At 41.5% G+C, this 17,365-nt stretch overlaps 1 protein-coding gene across 2 annotated transcripts; it reads right to left on the minus strand.

Annotated features, from left to right (window-relative positions):
• Positions 1–1,301: 1,301 nt before the first annotated feature.
• On the minus strand, positions 1,302–17,142 carry il12rb2 (interleukin 12 receptor, beta 2a). 2 transcript variants are annotated; one of them, XM_045687184.2, is made up of 16 exons: positions 16,997–17,142; positions 16,512–16,673; positions 15,674–15,931; positions 15,033–15,147; positions 14,446–14,645; positions 11,896–12,044; positions 11,299–11,440; positions 9,311–9,384; positions 6,844–7,045; positions 6,387–6,596; positions 6,137–6,238; positions 5,884–6,039; positions 5,669–5,800; positions 5,392–5,500; positions 5,149–5,236; positions 1,302–5,013 (listed from the first exon to the last, which is right to left on the minus strand). In XM_045687184.2, the coding sequence occupies exons 2-16, from the start codon at positions 16,585–16,587 to the stop codon at positions 4,519–4,521; spliced, it is 2,508 nt and encodes an 835-aa protein (XP_045543140.2). In that variant the 5' UTR covers positions 16,588–16,673; positions 16,997–17,142; the 3' UTR covers positions 1,302–4,518.
• Positions 17,143–17,365: the final 223 nt, after the last annotated feature.

The raw sequence follows: 17,365 nt of genomic DNA on the forward strand, positions 1-17,365 counted from the left end.
TAACCTTTACAGAGGAATCCTGGTTCTTATATAGCTCACACTAAGAATGCTTAGTCATGGCTGGTTCCACCCCTCCCATGCAGATTGGGGGGCATCACAAGCCACTTTGGGTTCATTTGGTGGTTATCTGCACCTGGTGTTGTTTAAACCCAAATTACAGGATGATTAGGAACAATAAGGTGTTTTGTTCAACTCCTCCAGGCTCTCTCTATCTCGGTTACACTCACCACATCTTATCTATGGAATGTCAGTTGTAGGTAAATTATCAGCTCAAGCCCCAGAGGCCCAACTCAGTCCCACAGAAATAGATGGAGTACTCATCATAGCTATTCGATGCATAAACAGTATTATAACATCATCTTGTGATTTATCTACCATAAGCAGTAAATCCTTCACTTCAGACTCATTAAAGAAAAGATCTTCGTCCAGTTCGAGGTGAGTAATGGCTGTTCTGATATCTAGAAGCTCTTTTCGGTCGTAAGAGACGGTAGCAGAAACATGATGTGCAAAATAAGTTACAATTTTTTTTTTAAATCCCTACAAAATAGCACAATTGGTCAGTAGCCCGTAAAACAGCAGCCATACCCTCTGGCTTGATTATATTGATGGCTGTTGATAGCATGAATCTGTAACACTGTATTAGCAGGGGCTAATGTGCCCATTACATCTCGATTATGCTAGCTAAGTCACTTATACAGCAATCATACATACAAAAGTACATCACAGGAAGCCCCCAATATCTAACAGGTACCCCCCCCCCCCCACACACACACACACATACATACATACATACATACATACATACATACATACATACATACATACATACATACATACATACATACATACATACATACATGCATGCATGCATGCATACATACATACATACATACATACATACATACATACATACATACATACATACATACATACATACATACATACATACATACACACACATCAGTAAATGTACATAGTGAACTCGTACACATTGTAAATATGAAACAATAATATAGTATTTCCGAACGTGACCTACCACTTGCATATCAATATCATATATTTCCCTCTATCTGTAAACGTAACCAATGACACATTATTGATATCTGACTTGAACCAACCAATTAGAATACATAAACATTAAATACAAATTTCTGCAGTAGCAAGTGGAAACAACTAAATCTGTTACATTATCACACTTTTGGCCAATAGAGACCCTATCATTCTCTATGATATGGAAGAACAGTACAGTATATTTCCAGAGCTTTCTTAAATCTCCAAGATATAGGACAGACACTTCAAAACATACTTCCGTTTGATTTATTTTTTGACTATAAGTTTTGCCATATATGAATATGTTATTCAATGCGTTTCTATGGGCTAATAGCAGTAAGACCAAAATCAATATTTCATCAAGTAATTATTTTTATATATACCTACAGGAGTTCTAAAATTCTAAATCAAATAGCTAAATTATCCTTGTTATGACCATCATAAGACTATTCCATATGTTAGCTGGAAACCCAGCCCGGTTTTAGACTAAAGTAAGAGAATGATAAGCTTTTGAATTCATACAAACTAGACGAGAACCCACTGTTGGGAGGCATGTGTAATCTGGAGGTGGCTGTCTTGATCAATAGACACACCTCATGTGCTGCATAATATATTTACTTATCTTCAGGCAATTACAAAACTCTTGTTACGTTTCTGGCGGTTCTCATTATCTTCTCATCTCTGATTCTACTCTTGCTCTGTATAAATGTACTCATAAATTAAGTGATTTTACTTCAATGCACCTAAACCACTTTCACATCAACTAAAGAGCCATATACCTTCCCTAACTCTGGTGTATTTCATTGGGCTATATTCTCTTGCTAAACCCGCTACTGCAGATTATTATTGGATATTGAGGTCTTTAAAAGATCTTGAACTAAAGATACAATAATTAAATTGATTTTAATTTGATGGTGTGAATGCTAGTGTGTGTTGCTAATGAATACATCCATTTTGTATGTAGTGGCAAGAAAAAGTAGGTGAACCCTTTGGAAATACCTGGATTTCTGCATAAATTTTAGATAAAATATTATCTGATCTTCATCTAAGTCACAACAATAGACAAACACAGTGTGCTTAAACTAATAACACACACATTATTGTATTTTTCTTGTCTATATTGAATACATCATTTAAACATTCACAGTGTAGGTTGGAAAAAGTATGTGAACCCCTAGGCTAATGACTTCTCCAAAAGCTAATTGGAGTCAGGAGTCAACTAACCTGGAGTCGAGTCAATGAGACGAGATTGGAGATATTCATTTGAGCTGCCCTGCCCCATAAAAAACACTCACAAAATTTGAGTTTGCTATTCACAAGAAGCATTGCCTGATGTGAACCATGCCTCGAACAAAAGAGATGTCAGAAGCTGGAAAGGGTTAGAAAAGTATCTCTAAAAGTCAGTCCACGGTAAGACAAATTGTCTATAAATTTATAAATTTCAGCACTGTTGCTACTCTCCCTAGGAGTGGCCGTCCTGCAAAGATAACTGCAAGAGCACAGCGCAGAATGCTCAATGAGGTTAAGAAGAATCCTAGAGTGTCAGCTAAAGACTTACAGAAATCTCTGGAAGACGCTAACATCTCTGTTGAGTCTACAATATGTAAAACACTAAACAAGAATGGTGTTCATGGGAGGACACCATGGAAGAAGCCACTGCTGTCCAAAAACATTTCTGCACGTCTGAAGTTTTCAAAAGAGCACCTGGATATTCCACAGCGATATTGGCTAAATATTCTGCAGACGGATGAAACTAAAGTTGTGTTGTTTGGAAGGAACGAACACACAACACTATGTGTGGAGATAAAAAGGCACAGCACACCAACATCAAAACCTCACCCCAACTGTAAAGTATGGTGGAGGGAGCATCATGGTTTGGGACTGCTTTGCTGCCTCAGGGCCTAGACAGCTTGCTATCATCAACGGAAAAATGTATTCCCAAGTTGATCAAGACATTTTGCAGTAGAATGTAAGGCTATCTGTCAGCCAATTGAAGCTCAACAGAAGTTCAGTGATGCAAAAGGACAACTACCCAAAAGACAAAAGTAAATCAACAACAGATTGGCTTGAACAGAAGGAAATACGCCTTCTGGAGTGGCCCAGTCAGTCCTGACCTCAACCTGATTGAGATGCTGTGGCATGACCTCAAGACAACGGTTCACACCAGACATCCCAAGAATATTGTGAAACTGAAACAGTTTTATAAAGAGGAATGGTCCAAAATTCCTCCTGACCGTTGTGCAGGTCTGATCCGGAGCTACAGAAAACGTTTGGTTGAGGTTATTGCTGCCAAAGGAGGGTCAACCTGTTACTAAATCCAAGGGTTCACATACTTTTTCCACCCTGCACTGTCAATGTTTACACGGTGTGTTCAATAAAAACATCAACATTATAATTGTTTGTTTGTTATTAGTTTAAGCAGACTGTGTTTGTCTATTGCTGTGACTTAGATGAAGATCAGATACAATTTTAAAACCAATTTATGCAGAAATCCAGGTAATTCTAAAGGGTTCACATATCTCTTTGTGTATAACAAACCACTGTTAAACAATATTGTAAATCATGTTTGAAATCTAAATAGGAGACAACTATTTGAAAGCATTGATCCATCTGTAATCTGTATCCTAATATCTATCTCATATTCTTCTCAGAATACATGCCTGTTTGCTCACCGCAGGTTGGTTGTGCTTTTTGCTTCTTGCTGTTCTCTGATTAACTGTCGATTTGAGATGCAGGCTGATTTGTTGATAATGAAATGTAACTGATTCAAAGACCCCAAATAACAAATAAAAGTCTAACCTCTCTAGCATCTCCAGTCTCCTTTTTTCTCATCACAATAATCCCCTATATTAAATGTATTAAACTTTCACTAGGGTTTAATAATCCCCAATGTTAAATTTACACTATAGAACACCTGTACTCTCTGCAAGGATCCAGGACTCTATGCTAAGGCTGACCCTGCATATCCCAGTACTATCTCTTTGTGAAAATAATAAATAAACTTCCAGATATGAACTCATAGTGCACTTTACATAAACCATGGGAGTTATTTCAGAAAAGCTCATTGCTTACAGTCCCTGTAAACTGGGGGAAATGTGACAGGTGAGTTGTATTGTATTGACCTTTTGTGTTATAGATCTAGGATGGGCAATTCCAGTCCTCGGAGCCCGGATTGATGTCACACCTTTGCCCCAGCTAACACCTGACTCCAAAATTCAACTAATCATCATCTTCAGTTTAGAATGCAATTAGTGTTTGCTATGGTGAAAAAGTGTTACACCACTATGGACCCCGAGGTCTGTAGTTTCCCATCTCTGATAGATAGTGTACTATTGTACTGTAATGCAATATAACTGTTTATAATGATTGTTGGTTAGTGAGAATCAAAGTCATGATACATTGAGATTAGACAGGGTCTTTACACGACTTGCTCCTTGGGTTATTTTATATGGCTATCAGTCCAACCCATCAGTCTAAGAACTCACTGCAGTCGATCCTGACCGCATCCAGAGTCAGCTTCCCTCCGAAAGACACCAAAGGGTTCATGAACGGACTCAGGGGGTTCTGCGGACAGGAGAAGAATCCCATCACATCCAGACCTTCCTCTTCCTTCTCCTCTCTGCCCTCTAGGACGTGTGTTGAGATGTAGTCTACAGTCATATCTGTTCCCTGGGAATCATGTGTCTGGCCTGAGGAGCCTGACTCCTGGGAGAAGCTCTTGAGGTAGGAGCTCTGGAAGTAGGCTGTTGTTGACGGGTCTGTCGCAGGGATCTGCTGGGGCATGAAGAGGAGGTGTAAGGAGGGGTGAATAGCATCCTCTGGAGTTCCGGAGATGTCAGTGCGCTGTGCTGGGTTCCATGAGCTCCAACTGCCCTCAGGCAGCTCCTGGACCTCCACAGTGTCTGGCTCCTCCTCTTCACTGACACTAGACTCACTGAGGTAGAGGTGTAGGGTCAACTCACCCTGGGGGAAGACAGGAAGGGGTCAGACTAATGTATCACTGTGGATCCAAATGAAGTGTTCAGAGTGTGTTTGTTTGTGTGTGTGTGCGTGCGTGCGTGCTTGCATGTGTGCGCTCGGGTATCTGCGTCCACGTACCTTCTCTTTGGCACACTCCTTTGCCCATTTGCTGTTGGCAGGATCAGGGACGATATCTGGCATGAGGCAGTGGACGAGGGTTGAGACTCTAAGGAGGAGAGAACATGGAAAAGAACCACAGTGAGTCAGGAACAGAGCACACAGTTAATAACACGGTCAATCAATATTTCCATTTCATTCCAGTATTGCTGTCTAGTGACTCCCCATTAGGACTAGACGCTGTTCCTGTTCCTAATGTATTACCGTCGTCGTAGCGAGGAAACCTGGTACAGGCACAGCAGGACAAAGAACATCGAGAAGGAGGTGATCCCTACCAGGATCATGGTATAAAGCCAGCTGTCTGGTAGCAAACCTACAGTGGTACATAATAAGCACACAGTGTAAACATTATACAGTATAAACATAAGCATTCTGTATTTATTGTAACACTTCACATAACTGTAATGATAGTACTGAGAGTGTTTCAGATAGATTATTCTGAGAAACAGATTATTTTCACTCTTTCTCTCGTTACACTCACTTTGAGGTTTGATGAAGAAGGAGAGTCCGGCTCTGGGGCCCTGTCCTGAGGCAGTTGATGCGGTCATCCATAGTTGGTAGTAGTCTGGGGGAAGGCCCCTGATGGTGAAGGACCTCTCTGATGCACTGCGGACTAGAACAAAACCACAGGTCATGAACACAGTACACACACACACACACACAATGCACTTTGTGTTTGATAGTTCTTCTCCATACCGTAGTTTCCGACGTCTTTTCTCTCTGAGTTTTCCACATAGATGGTGTAGTTGATGACACAGCCCCGCCTGTGTTCCAGAGGGACCTCTGACCAGGAAACTGTCACTTTGTCCCCCTCCACCACCGGCTGATGGACAGACGGACCCGCGGAAGGCACTACAGGACACAGTCACACCACAAATAGGAATCGAACTCTGGCACTGTTCCATTGATGTGAAACCTTCGAAAAAATCGTGCTCTCCTGTCTCCTTACCTAATTCCAAGGTGTAGAAGTCTTCAAACTGGGCCCTGCCCACTGCCTGCTCATACAGAGCATAAACTGCTCCCTCATAACACTCAAACGGCTTAATGTTATCTACACACAAGAGAGACAGTGGGTGGGGTGGAGATCAAGAGAGAGAGGGAATGAGAGCAAGAGGAGGGATCAACTGGCTGTGTCATCACTCAGGGATCCAATAAGATCTAATGCAATGCTAAGCTGTCCATCCATCCGCTACACGTACCTCTAATGACAGTATGGGTTTCATTAGGACCCAGTCTCTTCCACCTGAGCTTCTCCACCTGTCTGCCAACAGGGAACCATTCCAGCAGGTAGCCACTTACTGCCCCATCCCATGTCCCTCTGGCTGCTCCTGCAGTTGCAGGCCTTCGCCAGGAGATGGTGACGCTGTGGTTACTGTGATTTCTACACATCACATTCTGAGGGGGCTGGGCTGTGAAGGCAGAGAAGTGTGTGACACTGTCAGTAGAGCAGTCCCCCTTCCCTATCAACTACGGTCAATTGGATGTTACATTTATGTCTATGTGGTTTTTAAATGTTAATTGTCTTTTAACTCAAAGAAGCCAAGAAGTGGAACAAATTCTTGCATTTATAGTTTTCACTTTTCTGGAGAGTCTGAATCTTGAATAGGAAGATGGAGGAAAAGGGGGGAAAACGGGGAGGAAATGGAGATGCCTTACCTGCTCTGAGGGGAATGGTGACATGGGCAGGGGGTGAGGAACCTCTGGAGTTCAGGGCGTAGACAGTGACATCACAGCGAGAGCAGGACAGGCCTGAAATATGATTCATGGAGGTGTTGCGCTCAGATTTCCCTGCCAGGGTGTCGTGAACTATCACCTTGTAAACCCTGATCTTCCCTCTGGCCTCTGTGTGACTCAGCCTCTGCAATCAGATTCAGAACCACATATAAAACACAGGCCCACTCCATGGGCAACAATCACAAATGATGCAGTGATAGGATTGGCTATCAGTGTTTTCATCCCACTTCTGTTTCCCAGCATAGAATCCTAAAGCAAGGGAGAATCTCAATTGCATACTCCTCGTGTCTTCTTTCTCCTTTTCAAAATCCATTGGAGGAGAAGGTCAGAGGAGAGAGACCTCTGGCTTTCTCATTCAATGGGTTTCGAGAACGAGGCAACGAGAGAGGAGTATGCAATTGAGATTCTCCCCTAGAGTCTGACTGTTTCTATATCAACATGCCCATTCCCTTGTGTTAGCTTAACATTTAATTCAACTTTATTGTATTGCCCAGGAGCAGCTAAGAAGGCATGCTATCCCTGCAGCATCTCTGCAGGGAGATGAGAGGTGTGTAAGGGATCTATCATTTCTTTTAAACTGCTCATCTTTTCTGTTTCTTGTAAACTGAAACTGTCACGTGTCTGGCCCAGGTTTCAGTCTCACACATCATTGGGGAGGGAGCCTCTCACACCTATGGGGTGAGGGTAAGGGGGGGGGGGGAATGTCCCCTCTCAGAAGTGGTCTGAGTTTGACTAGACCACAAGCTGCAGCTACGGCTAAGAAAGCTTTACACACCCACATGAAAAAAGGCTACAGTTTAGGACAGAAACAGGACGAAAGTAACACTTTTTTTCCTAATTACTCAGATAGAACTAGAGACACCATATTTTATGACAAACAACATATACACTGAGTGTACAAAACATTAAGAACACTTTCCTAATATTGAGTTGTACCCCCCGCCTTTTCCCCTTAGAAACAGCCTCAATTCATCAGGGGGATGGACTCTACAAGGTGGTCCCATGTTGACTCCAATGCTTCCCAAAATTGTGTAAAGTTGTCTCGATGTCCTTTTGGCGATGGACTATTCTTGATACACATGGGAAACTGTTGAGCGTGAAAAACCCAGCAGGGTTGCAGTTCTTAACACAAACCGGTGCACCTGACACTACTTCATTAAAAAGCACTTCAATCTTTTGTTTTCTTGCCCATTCAACATTCTGAATGGCACACATACACAATCCATGTCTCAATTGTCTCAAGGCTTAAAAATCCTTAGCCTGTCTCCTCCCCTTCATCTACACTGATTGAAGTGGATCTAACAGGTGGCATCAATAAGGGATCATAGCCTTCACATGGATTTACCTGGTCAGTCTATGTCATGGAAAGAGCGGGTGTTCATAATGTTTTATACAATCAGTGTATATGTACAAAACAAAAACACTACAGTAAATACTAGTGATGGGAAACCGAGGCTTTCTGAAGCCTTTGGGGTTTTCACCAAATTGTCTGAAGAACAATTCATTACTCAGAACTTTTAACACAATGCACATTAGTGACATTTGCTGATTAGCAATATAAAGCAGCGAGGGTGTCCATATGGAAGTTTTTCCCACAATATTCATAAAATCTCCTTGACACAGGGGTTCATTGCGGGTGTTAATAGCCTACTTTCTATAATTTACCATTACAAGTTGCTGTCAAAAACTGAAATTATCGCATTATTTAGGATGCTTAAGACATACGCTTATTCCATACTAAATAAAACAAATTGTTTGAACAATAATGTGCAGAGTGTGGTGTCATATAAAAACCATTTTCTAAATAATAAGCCTTCGCCAGGACTCGAGCCCATTCCCTGTTCTATGGTCCCCGACTCTACCTGCTTATTTACCGTTCAGGTGACACAGCATCACAAAATCCTGTACATTATAAGTATGGTTTCCAGTAGAGGTTGGGGTTTGAAAGCAACTTGGAATCCAAGAAAGCACCGTAACCATGATGAAATCTGTGGGATCTCTCATTTTGCAAACCATGGTTTGAAAAACCATGTGATCAAACGAAGCTTCGGGTGTCATTGATCAAGCGATAATGATACTTTGAAATGAGCATCAGTACATTGTGTTGGATCAGTAGTGCTTTGAAAACTGCATTGGAGAATTGGAGTACCGGTATCAATGTCCCATCATAAATACTACAGAACAGTCATGTCCACAAAAACACTACTGTAAATACTACAGTATTAACTGTAGTGTTTTTGCACAAAAACAAAGCAAAGTCTGCAAAAACACCACAGTGAATACTATAGTATATAAATATAGTAATACTACAGTAAACTAAAGTTTTTTTTCCCATGTGGGAGAGAGAGAGAGAGACTGACAATATTAACACATCTCTTTGAATGCGCACCTTCCAGTGTAACGTGATGGAGTTGTTGGGAGAGTTGGAGGTTGTGTACCACACATCCAGGGCCTTGGCAGGTGCTGTAAAAAAGCACAGCATACAAACCGTTTATTCATTGCAACAGTTAGATGTGGCTGACCCCATGTCCTCCCAAAATTGATGTATACTCCCAAAACGTTTTCTGTGTATTTGTGTGATGTCTGGGGGTTTGGCATCAATAAAGTCCTATTCTATCCATTAAGTACATAGCTTGTATGTACAAGGTCATTGTGATAGCCATCAGCCTTCAGCCTATTTTATGTTTTGATAACCATCTGACAACCTTCATTATGTTTTCCTCAGAACAAGGATGTGTCTCAGACATGACTAATATTTCCTGGAAACAATCGTTTTTTTGTTTTTGCGTCAATTAATACACTGCCACCCAAAGTGACAGAGATCCAGACTGATGTGATCTGCATCCTGTAAGTCAGCAGACAGGACAAACACAGCATCATCAAGTAGAATTAAGATGTGCTACTAAAAGGCTTCTCTGGCATGAGGTGCTAATCTTGGTTAAGTCAAATTCTTGGTATTCCAAAAAAGGTGATAGCATCTCCCATAAAGGATGGCAAAAACGAGGTGTCCACCTCCAAGAAGCAAACAATGTCTCATGTATTTCTCTCATGTATCTCTCATGTACTTCACCAGAATAATGTCATCAAGATTAGTGGGTAGCTGCTCATCCTCATAATTACAAAATGGGGAGTTAAGAGTTTTATGTTTCATCGTCCTATATGATACATGCTGACCTGTCATGCCTAATCTTGTTAAGTTTCAAAATGTGTGTTGTTGTTCAATGTTTTTCCATATCCTTCCATATCTTACTTTTTCTTCAATGAAAAATAAACTCCTCCCTTGATGATCAGGAAGTGAGAGAGGGGGGATTTTGGTTGCGGCGCACACACACACACACCAACACAAATACGCACAGCAGTGGGCCATGTGGCTTACAGAGCAGATGAGTGATGACAGAGAAGGGAGGTGAGGTTATAGTGAGGCTACCACACTGTGACTATCTCTCCTACAGGGTGATGGTGTGGTTGATAGTGCACAGAGGTGTAGAGACACTCTCAAAGTTAAAGACGGTCTCAATACTCCCGAGGGACATCATTTTCTCATCTTCTACTTCTATATGATAAGTAATGGTCGGTAAATCAACGCATGAAGTGAAGAACAGTGTTGTTTTACTGTAAATGAATGAAGTCATTTCACTGAATGAAGGCAGTGTTACCATATTTTGCCAGATGATAAATTATCCAGTACAGGTCAATTCTAAATTTGTGATACCAATCATTATATGATCCTGCTTAGTATTGACCATAAGGAGACTTTGTTGTTCCTCTCAGTATGATGATGAACACTATGTTATGAGGTGTTTCCTGTTTCCTGAAATCTGCTGGCCTGGGATCAGATTAAACCTTAGATGCACGTTTCACAATGCTCTATGTGAGTGTAGGTGTATGTGTAGGTATGGAGAGGGACAAGCTTATCTGACAACATCTCTGTGATACAACTCCGTTTAATATAAATCATGGTTTCTACACACAGGAAACGATTGACTTGTAGACAGGGTTCACCTTTGATTGTGCTCTATATGCAGGTGTGTGGAGGGAAATCTATAGATTAGGTCCTAATAAATATATTTCAATTGACTGATTTCCTTATATGAACTGTAGCTCAGTAAAATCGTTAAAATTGTTGCATGTTGCATTTATATTTTTGGTCAGTGTATTTTGTTAGACAACAAGTGCATATTGTGAAACTTTATTCATGCTTTCAATAAACATTGGAGACGAAGTATAGTTAACATGTTGTCAACAATCTAAACCAACCCTGTCTGTTTTGCCCAATAGTTGTGCACGTTCAGCTTTGTTGCTAAACAACCAACCGTCTATAAAGGCCATCTGCAGGACCAAAAAATCACCCACACAGTGCAGTATTAGTGTTCTTACCCTCCTCCTGGGTCCAGTTAGAGACGGGTTGGCTCCAGTCACTCCAGATGCCTCTCCTATGGCTCAGTCTGACCCTGGCCTGGAACTCATACTTTGTGTAGGGCTGCAGAGACACAATGGACTGGTTCCACACTGAACCTGCCTGTGAGGCACAGCAGTCAGAACACAGTATTACTTTTATAAGACATGTATCACACATGTATTAAACAATTATTACACATTCATTACACAATCATAAGACTTGCATGTGGGGGGCTGCCAAGGCAGACAAGGCATGAGAGGACTACTAAAAAGTGAAGACATGTAGATGCTTGACTGGCTTTGGGAGTCTAGCATCTTGGAACAGCAGGAGGCAGGGATCTGCAAACCCCAGTCAAATCTGCCTCAGCTTCTGACTCAGCTTCTGACTCAGCCGAGAGGTCTTGTGATTTAAGCACAAATCTTACATGTGAGGTTGTGTCTTGCAACGGTTCTGCAACTCAACATCAAGCAAAGCAGCATTGGATTGTATGTGTATAATGGTCAATACCCAGTCAGTTCCCTATATGGCAGGTGATGTTTACAGTGCGTGGGTGACTGTGTGACAGTGGTTCTTACGGTGTGTGGGTGTAATATCCATGGTCCTGGTCCCTGGGCGGTTCTCTGCTGGACCTCCAGGAGCTGAGCTCCCTGAGCCCCCTCCACCCTGACATTACAGCCCAGCGACCAGCACTCTACCTGGGACACAACAGGGGGCAAGGGCTGCACTATAGAGAGAGAGAAAGAAAGAGACAGACAGAGAGAGAGAGAGAGCAGTCAATATGGACAAGGATACACGTAGGACAGTTAGTACGGACTGAGAGAGTAGAGTAGTGGATGCTTGTGGTTAGAGTGCAGAGAGCACCAGTGATAAATCACCAGTGATATTACTCACCCAAACCTGACAAACATCTAGTACTCATCTAGAATGCATCATAATTGCTACATTGGTCATTTCTAAAACAAACATTAGGTAGATAACGTAGCCTAGTAGTCAAATGACCAAAGCGCCCTCTAGTGGCCTCGTGGGGGAATGTTATTCATATTTTTCATAATTAATAAACATTCTTTTTTTAAAGACAAATATTCAGTGTTTGTATGTCGAACGGTTCTGTTATGTTTCAGTCTTCTGTGATGTATATTAAGTGTAATGGGATGCAAACTCAAAATTGAATATATTTCCACTCTATATCTGACATGGTACATTGTCTATTTTTTTAAGAGCATAACCATGTGTGGGAGGCGTATCCTTTTGTATCAAAGTAGATTTGTTTAGGACTACCAAGAAACACTCTGTGTGACCCTGATTTAGCTCACTGCTGTAAAAGGTTAAAATAGTGCATGAATTAAAGTGTAATTGCACAAAAAAATCTAAAATAAAGCAATGATTGCTAAATGCATAGATACAGTTGAAGTTGGAAGTTTACATACACTTAGGTTGGAGTCATTAAAACTCGTTTTTCAACCACTCCACAAATTTCTTGTTAACAAACTATAGTTTTTCAAGTCGGTTAGGACATCTACTTTGTGCATGAAACAAATAATTTTTCCAACAATTGTTTACAGACAGATTATTTCACTTATAATTCAGTGTATTACAATTCCAGTGGGTCAGAAGTTTACATACACTAAGTTGACTGTGCCTTTAAACAGCTTGGAAAATTCCAGAAAATTATGTCATGGCTTTAGAAGCTTCTGATAGGCTAATTGACATCATTTGAGTCAATTGGAGGTGTACCTGTGGATGTATTTCAAGGCCTACCTTCAATCTCAGTGCCTCTTTGCTTGACATTGTGGGAAAATCAAAAGAAATCAGCCAAGGCCTCAGAAAAAAAATGGTAGACCTCCACAAGTCTGGTTCATCCTTGGGAGCAATTTCCAAACGCTTGAAGGTACCATGTTCATCTGTACAAACAATAGTACACAAGTATAAACACCATGGGACCACGCAGCCGTCATACCGCCCAGGAAGGAGACGTGTTCTGTCTCATAGAGAAGAACGTACAATGGTGCGAAAAGTGCAAATCAATCCCAGAACAACAGCAAAGGATCTTGTGAAGATGCTGGAGGAAACCGGTACAAAAGTATCTATATCCACAGTAAAACGAGTCCTATATCGACAAAACCTGAAAGGCCACTCAGCAAGGAAGATGCCACTGCTCCAAAAATGCCATAAAAAAGCCAGACTACGGTTTGCAACTGCACATGGGGACAAAGATCGTACTTTTTGGGGAAATGTCCTCTGGTCTGATGAAACAAAAATATAACTGTTTGGCCATAATGACCATCGTTATGTTTGGAGGAAAAATGGGGAGGCTTGCAAGCCGAAGAACACCATCCCAACCGTGAAGCACGGGGGTGGCAGCATCATGTTGTGGGGGTGCTTTGCTGCAGGAGGGACTGGTGCACTTCACAAAATAGATGGCATCATGAGGAGGAAAATGATGTGGATATATTGAAGCAACATCAAGACATCAGTCAGGAAGTTAAAGCTTGGTTGCAAATGGGTCTTCCAAATGGACTATGACCCCAAGCATACTTCCAAAGTTGTGGAAAAATGGCTTAAGGACAACAAAGTCAAGATATTGGAGTGGCCATCACAAAGCCCTGACCTCAATCCTATAGAAAATTTGTGGGCAGAACTGAAAAAGCGTGTGCAAGCAAGGAGGCCTACAAACCTGACTCAGTTACACCAGCTCTGTCTGGAGGAATGGACCAAAATTCCCCCAACTTATTGTGGGAAGCTTGTGGAAGACTACCCGAAGCGTTTGACCCAAGTTAAACAATTTAAAGACAATGCTACCAAATGCTAATTGAGTGTATGTAAACTTCTGACCCACTGGGAATGTGATGAAAGAAATAAAAGCTGAAATAAATCATTCTCTCTAATATTATTCTGACATTTCACATTCTTAAAATAAAGTGGTGATCCTGACTGACCTAAGACAGGGAATATTTACTAGGATTTAATGTCAGGAATTGTGAAAAACTGAGTTTAAATGTATTTGGCTAAGGTCTATGTAAACTTCCCACTTCAACTGTAGGTGTACATTTGGTCATACAGGTGCAGAATGATCAACACTGCATAATCAGAGTTATATTCTTTTTAGTTTTTTGCAGCTGCCATACCAATGTGGTCGAGTGTGAAGTTGAGGGTGGTGGACACAGCAGAGCCCAGCTTGTTGGAGGAGCTGGCCCATACGGAGTATTCAGTCTGGACAGAACCAGATATAGGGAAATTAGCTGAGACTAGACCAGGATCAGACCTGGAACCAGAACCAGGGTAGGATACAGATCCTGCTGTGCTGTTACCAAACACAGCTCTTACCCTGAAACACATGAAACACATACAAGTCATCCACGACTTACTATATAGTGCACCTCATCCATACCAACTGGCTTTTCTATCTCATACATTTTCCTTTGCTTATTTTCTCTTTTTCTTTTATTCTCCGTATTTGAGTCTGTATGGTGAAAAAACTATACTGAGCAAAACTATACTGAGTAAAACATTACTTAAACCTGTCGTTGTCTTGCCGTAGAAACCATATTGGGTTGTTGGTAGCAGAGGTATGCTTGACCACCAAGGCTGCTCTGCTCCAACATGTGAGAGAGACCACCAACCCTGCGATTCCTCAGCTCAGATCCCTATTAAGCTATGATATGGCACATGACACAGTACTGTCTGTCCCTTTCTCTTTCTCTTCCAAACTCACCAGAGCACTGAAGTGGTTGTCAGGTGAGTTTCCCTTCCTCTCCTCCATGTACACATCACCTCTCCAAATTGACCTTTCTGGACACAGGTTACATTTTCTGGCAGGTCAGGTGGGTCTGCAAGGTAACCATGACAATACATCAACAACACGAAAGGACGTGGTCTGGTACAAAGGGTTTTTCTCATTGTGCTTTGGACCAGTAACCAGCATGTGATGCTATTGTTCCTTTAAAGACCACTGACATGAGAGTTTAAGTGTGTATCATTTAAACTTGCACCTCTGACACACCTGTTAGAAGTGCTGACACTGACATGGGTTGAACTAGTTAATAGTGAGACTAGTAGGGTCCAAGACGTATAGAGCAAACTTTATAATGCAACTCCTCCACCACATGTTGTACTTAAAGACTACTTGAAGAAAAGATGTCACACTGCATATCTGACTGGCTAATTCAGGGAGCGGTGTTCGCCTTCATGAGTGTCAAAAGGCACAAGTTGTTTTTATCCATCTGTCCCATTCAGTTTGGTTTCACACCCCCAGCTCTATAGTTATTCTGGTCACTGTCGACACCTTGTTTTGTATTGCAGAGTGCTCTGGTATTGCAGAGTGCTATATTGCAGAGTATACTTTTCCATACTTACATCCAGTATCAATGTCGAGTCCGCAAGGCTCAGGTTCTCCTTCACACAGGCAGGTGTACGTTGTGTTTTTACTTATGTTTGTCACGTTGAGGAATATAGTTGTAGAGTTGTAGCGCAGTATTTTGTGTATTTTCTTCTTGTCGATGTGCATTGATGTGGAAGCTCTGCAGCTGGCCTGATAGGTACAGAACACCTGGAAGCTGGAGCCCAGAAGGACCAGGTCCCCAATGCTGGATGATGCAGTACATGGCTTATTAGCTGGAGGCACAACAAAACGACAAAGAAAACTGTTGCTATCTCACTGGGGAATGACAGAGAGGTAAACTGGAAGATAATGTAAGTTAAAAATACTTGTTTTAGCAGCATGGTCATAGAAGCGGAACAGAAATCACAACAGAACAAGGGTCTCCAGCACTGGTTCTGGTAAGCTACAGGGTGTGCAGGCTTTTGTTCTAGCCCTGCAATAACACACCATATATATTATATATTTGTAGAATCAGGTGTGTTTGTGCTGGGCTGGAATAAAAGCGTGTGCTCAATACTGTCTGTACTGAGGTTTGGTGACTATTGGCACACAGAGAAGTGAGACAGCAAGAGGAAATCAACTCATACTATTAAAGACGTATTCAGAGGGTGTTTATTAAAAGATCAAGCATACTCCTATAGCATATGAGAACAGTTCAAGGCAAACGCAGACTTGCAGAGTACACAGTCTGTGGACAGGGAGAATGTCTTGGACATTGTATGAATCTATCTTGGACAAATGCTTTAAAGTATCACTAAGGAAGAATATCAAGTGTTCTTGACATAACTGTTATTACGGGAATAGACCACTTACCTCTACTAGACCCTATGGCACACAGCAAAGTGATGCCAATGAGGATAGACCACCAACCATGGGGTGAATGAGCCATTGGTCCTCTGGGTTATTCACTACCAGTGGTGAGCTGCATTCCATTTGTGTATCATAGCTGAAGGTCCATGGGGTCTTTCAGTATCACTACAGAAATAAACATGTATAATATACAAGTCATTTAATGTATCCCCATGAGAATGTCACTGTATTTTTTATTTATTAAACACACCATCTTTTTGACAACAATATATATTTTATTTTTAAGAAAAGAAAAAGAAAATGACTGCACATCTTCCCATGCATGTCGAACATTGCTCAATGTTCACTATGACACCATAACAGATTATTGATTGAGATTATTCTGATAACTCAAATGGTTGATCCTGTACCACAATAATCAACTGCAGAAATGTAGTAAAGTAGACCATGTGAATGTAGGCTGTATAAAACCAGAAAGCACCACTCACCCAGCTCCGACATCATACAGTTGATCATCCCCTACCAAACAGCATTCGTTAATTATACACAACGGGCTCCCTACGTTTTTACTTACACTCATTTGATATTTTTCCTCTACATTTCTGAATATCTTCTTAGTCCAGTGCAGTATGTGTCAGTGGTTTGGCTGAAAGCGTGCGAGCCTGTTTTGGTTGAGATGCGTGTCAGTTGACATTTGACTAGACAAACCCTCATCTCAGTTCCTCTGCTATGTCCTCTGCGGGTTCAACAGAGCACGACAAGTAGCCTACACATCTGAGCCCAATCCTAAAATGGCTGTGTGCACACAGGCAACCCAATTCTGATTTTTTTAAAATCCCACTAATTGTTTTTTTGAC

This window comes from Salmo salar, chromosome 10 (assembly GCF_965601325.2).
Source record: "Salmo salar chromosome 10, fSalSal1, whole genome shotgun sequence".
NCBI lineage: Eukaryota > Metazoa > Chordata > Actinopteri > Salmoniformes > Salmonidae > Salmo > Salmo salar.

Coding starts and splice junctions, on each gene's coding strand:
- il12rb2 (XM_045687184.2), bottom strand. CDS start 16,587: ATGGCTCATTCACCCCATGGTTGGTGGTCTATCCTCATTGGCATCACT. Junction 12,045..14,445: donor CTTCACACTCGACCACATTG/GTATGGCAGCTG, acceptor CTCTCTCTATAG/TGCAGCCCTTGCCCCCTGTT. Junction 5,237..5,391: donor GTTTCCTCGCTACGACGACG/GTAATACATTAG, acceptor TCTCCTCCTTAG/AGTCTCAACCCTCGTCCACT.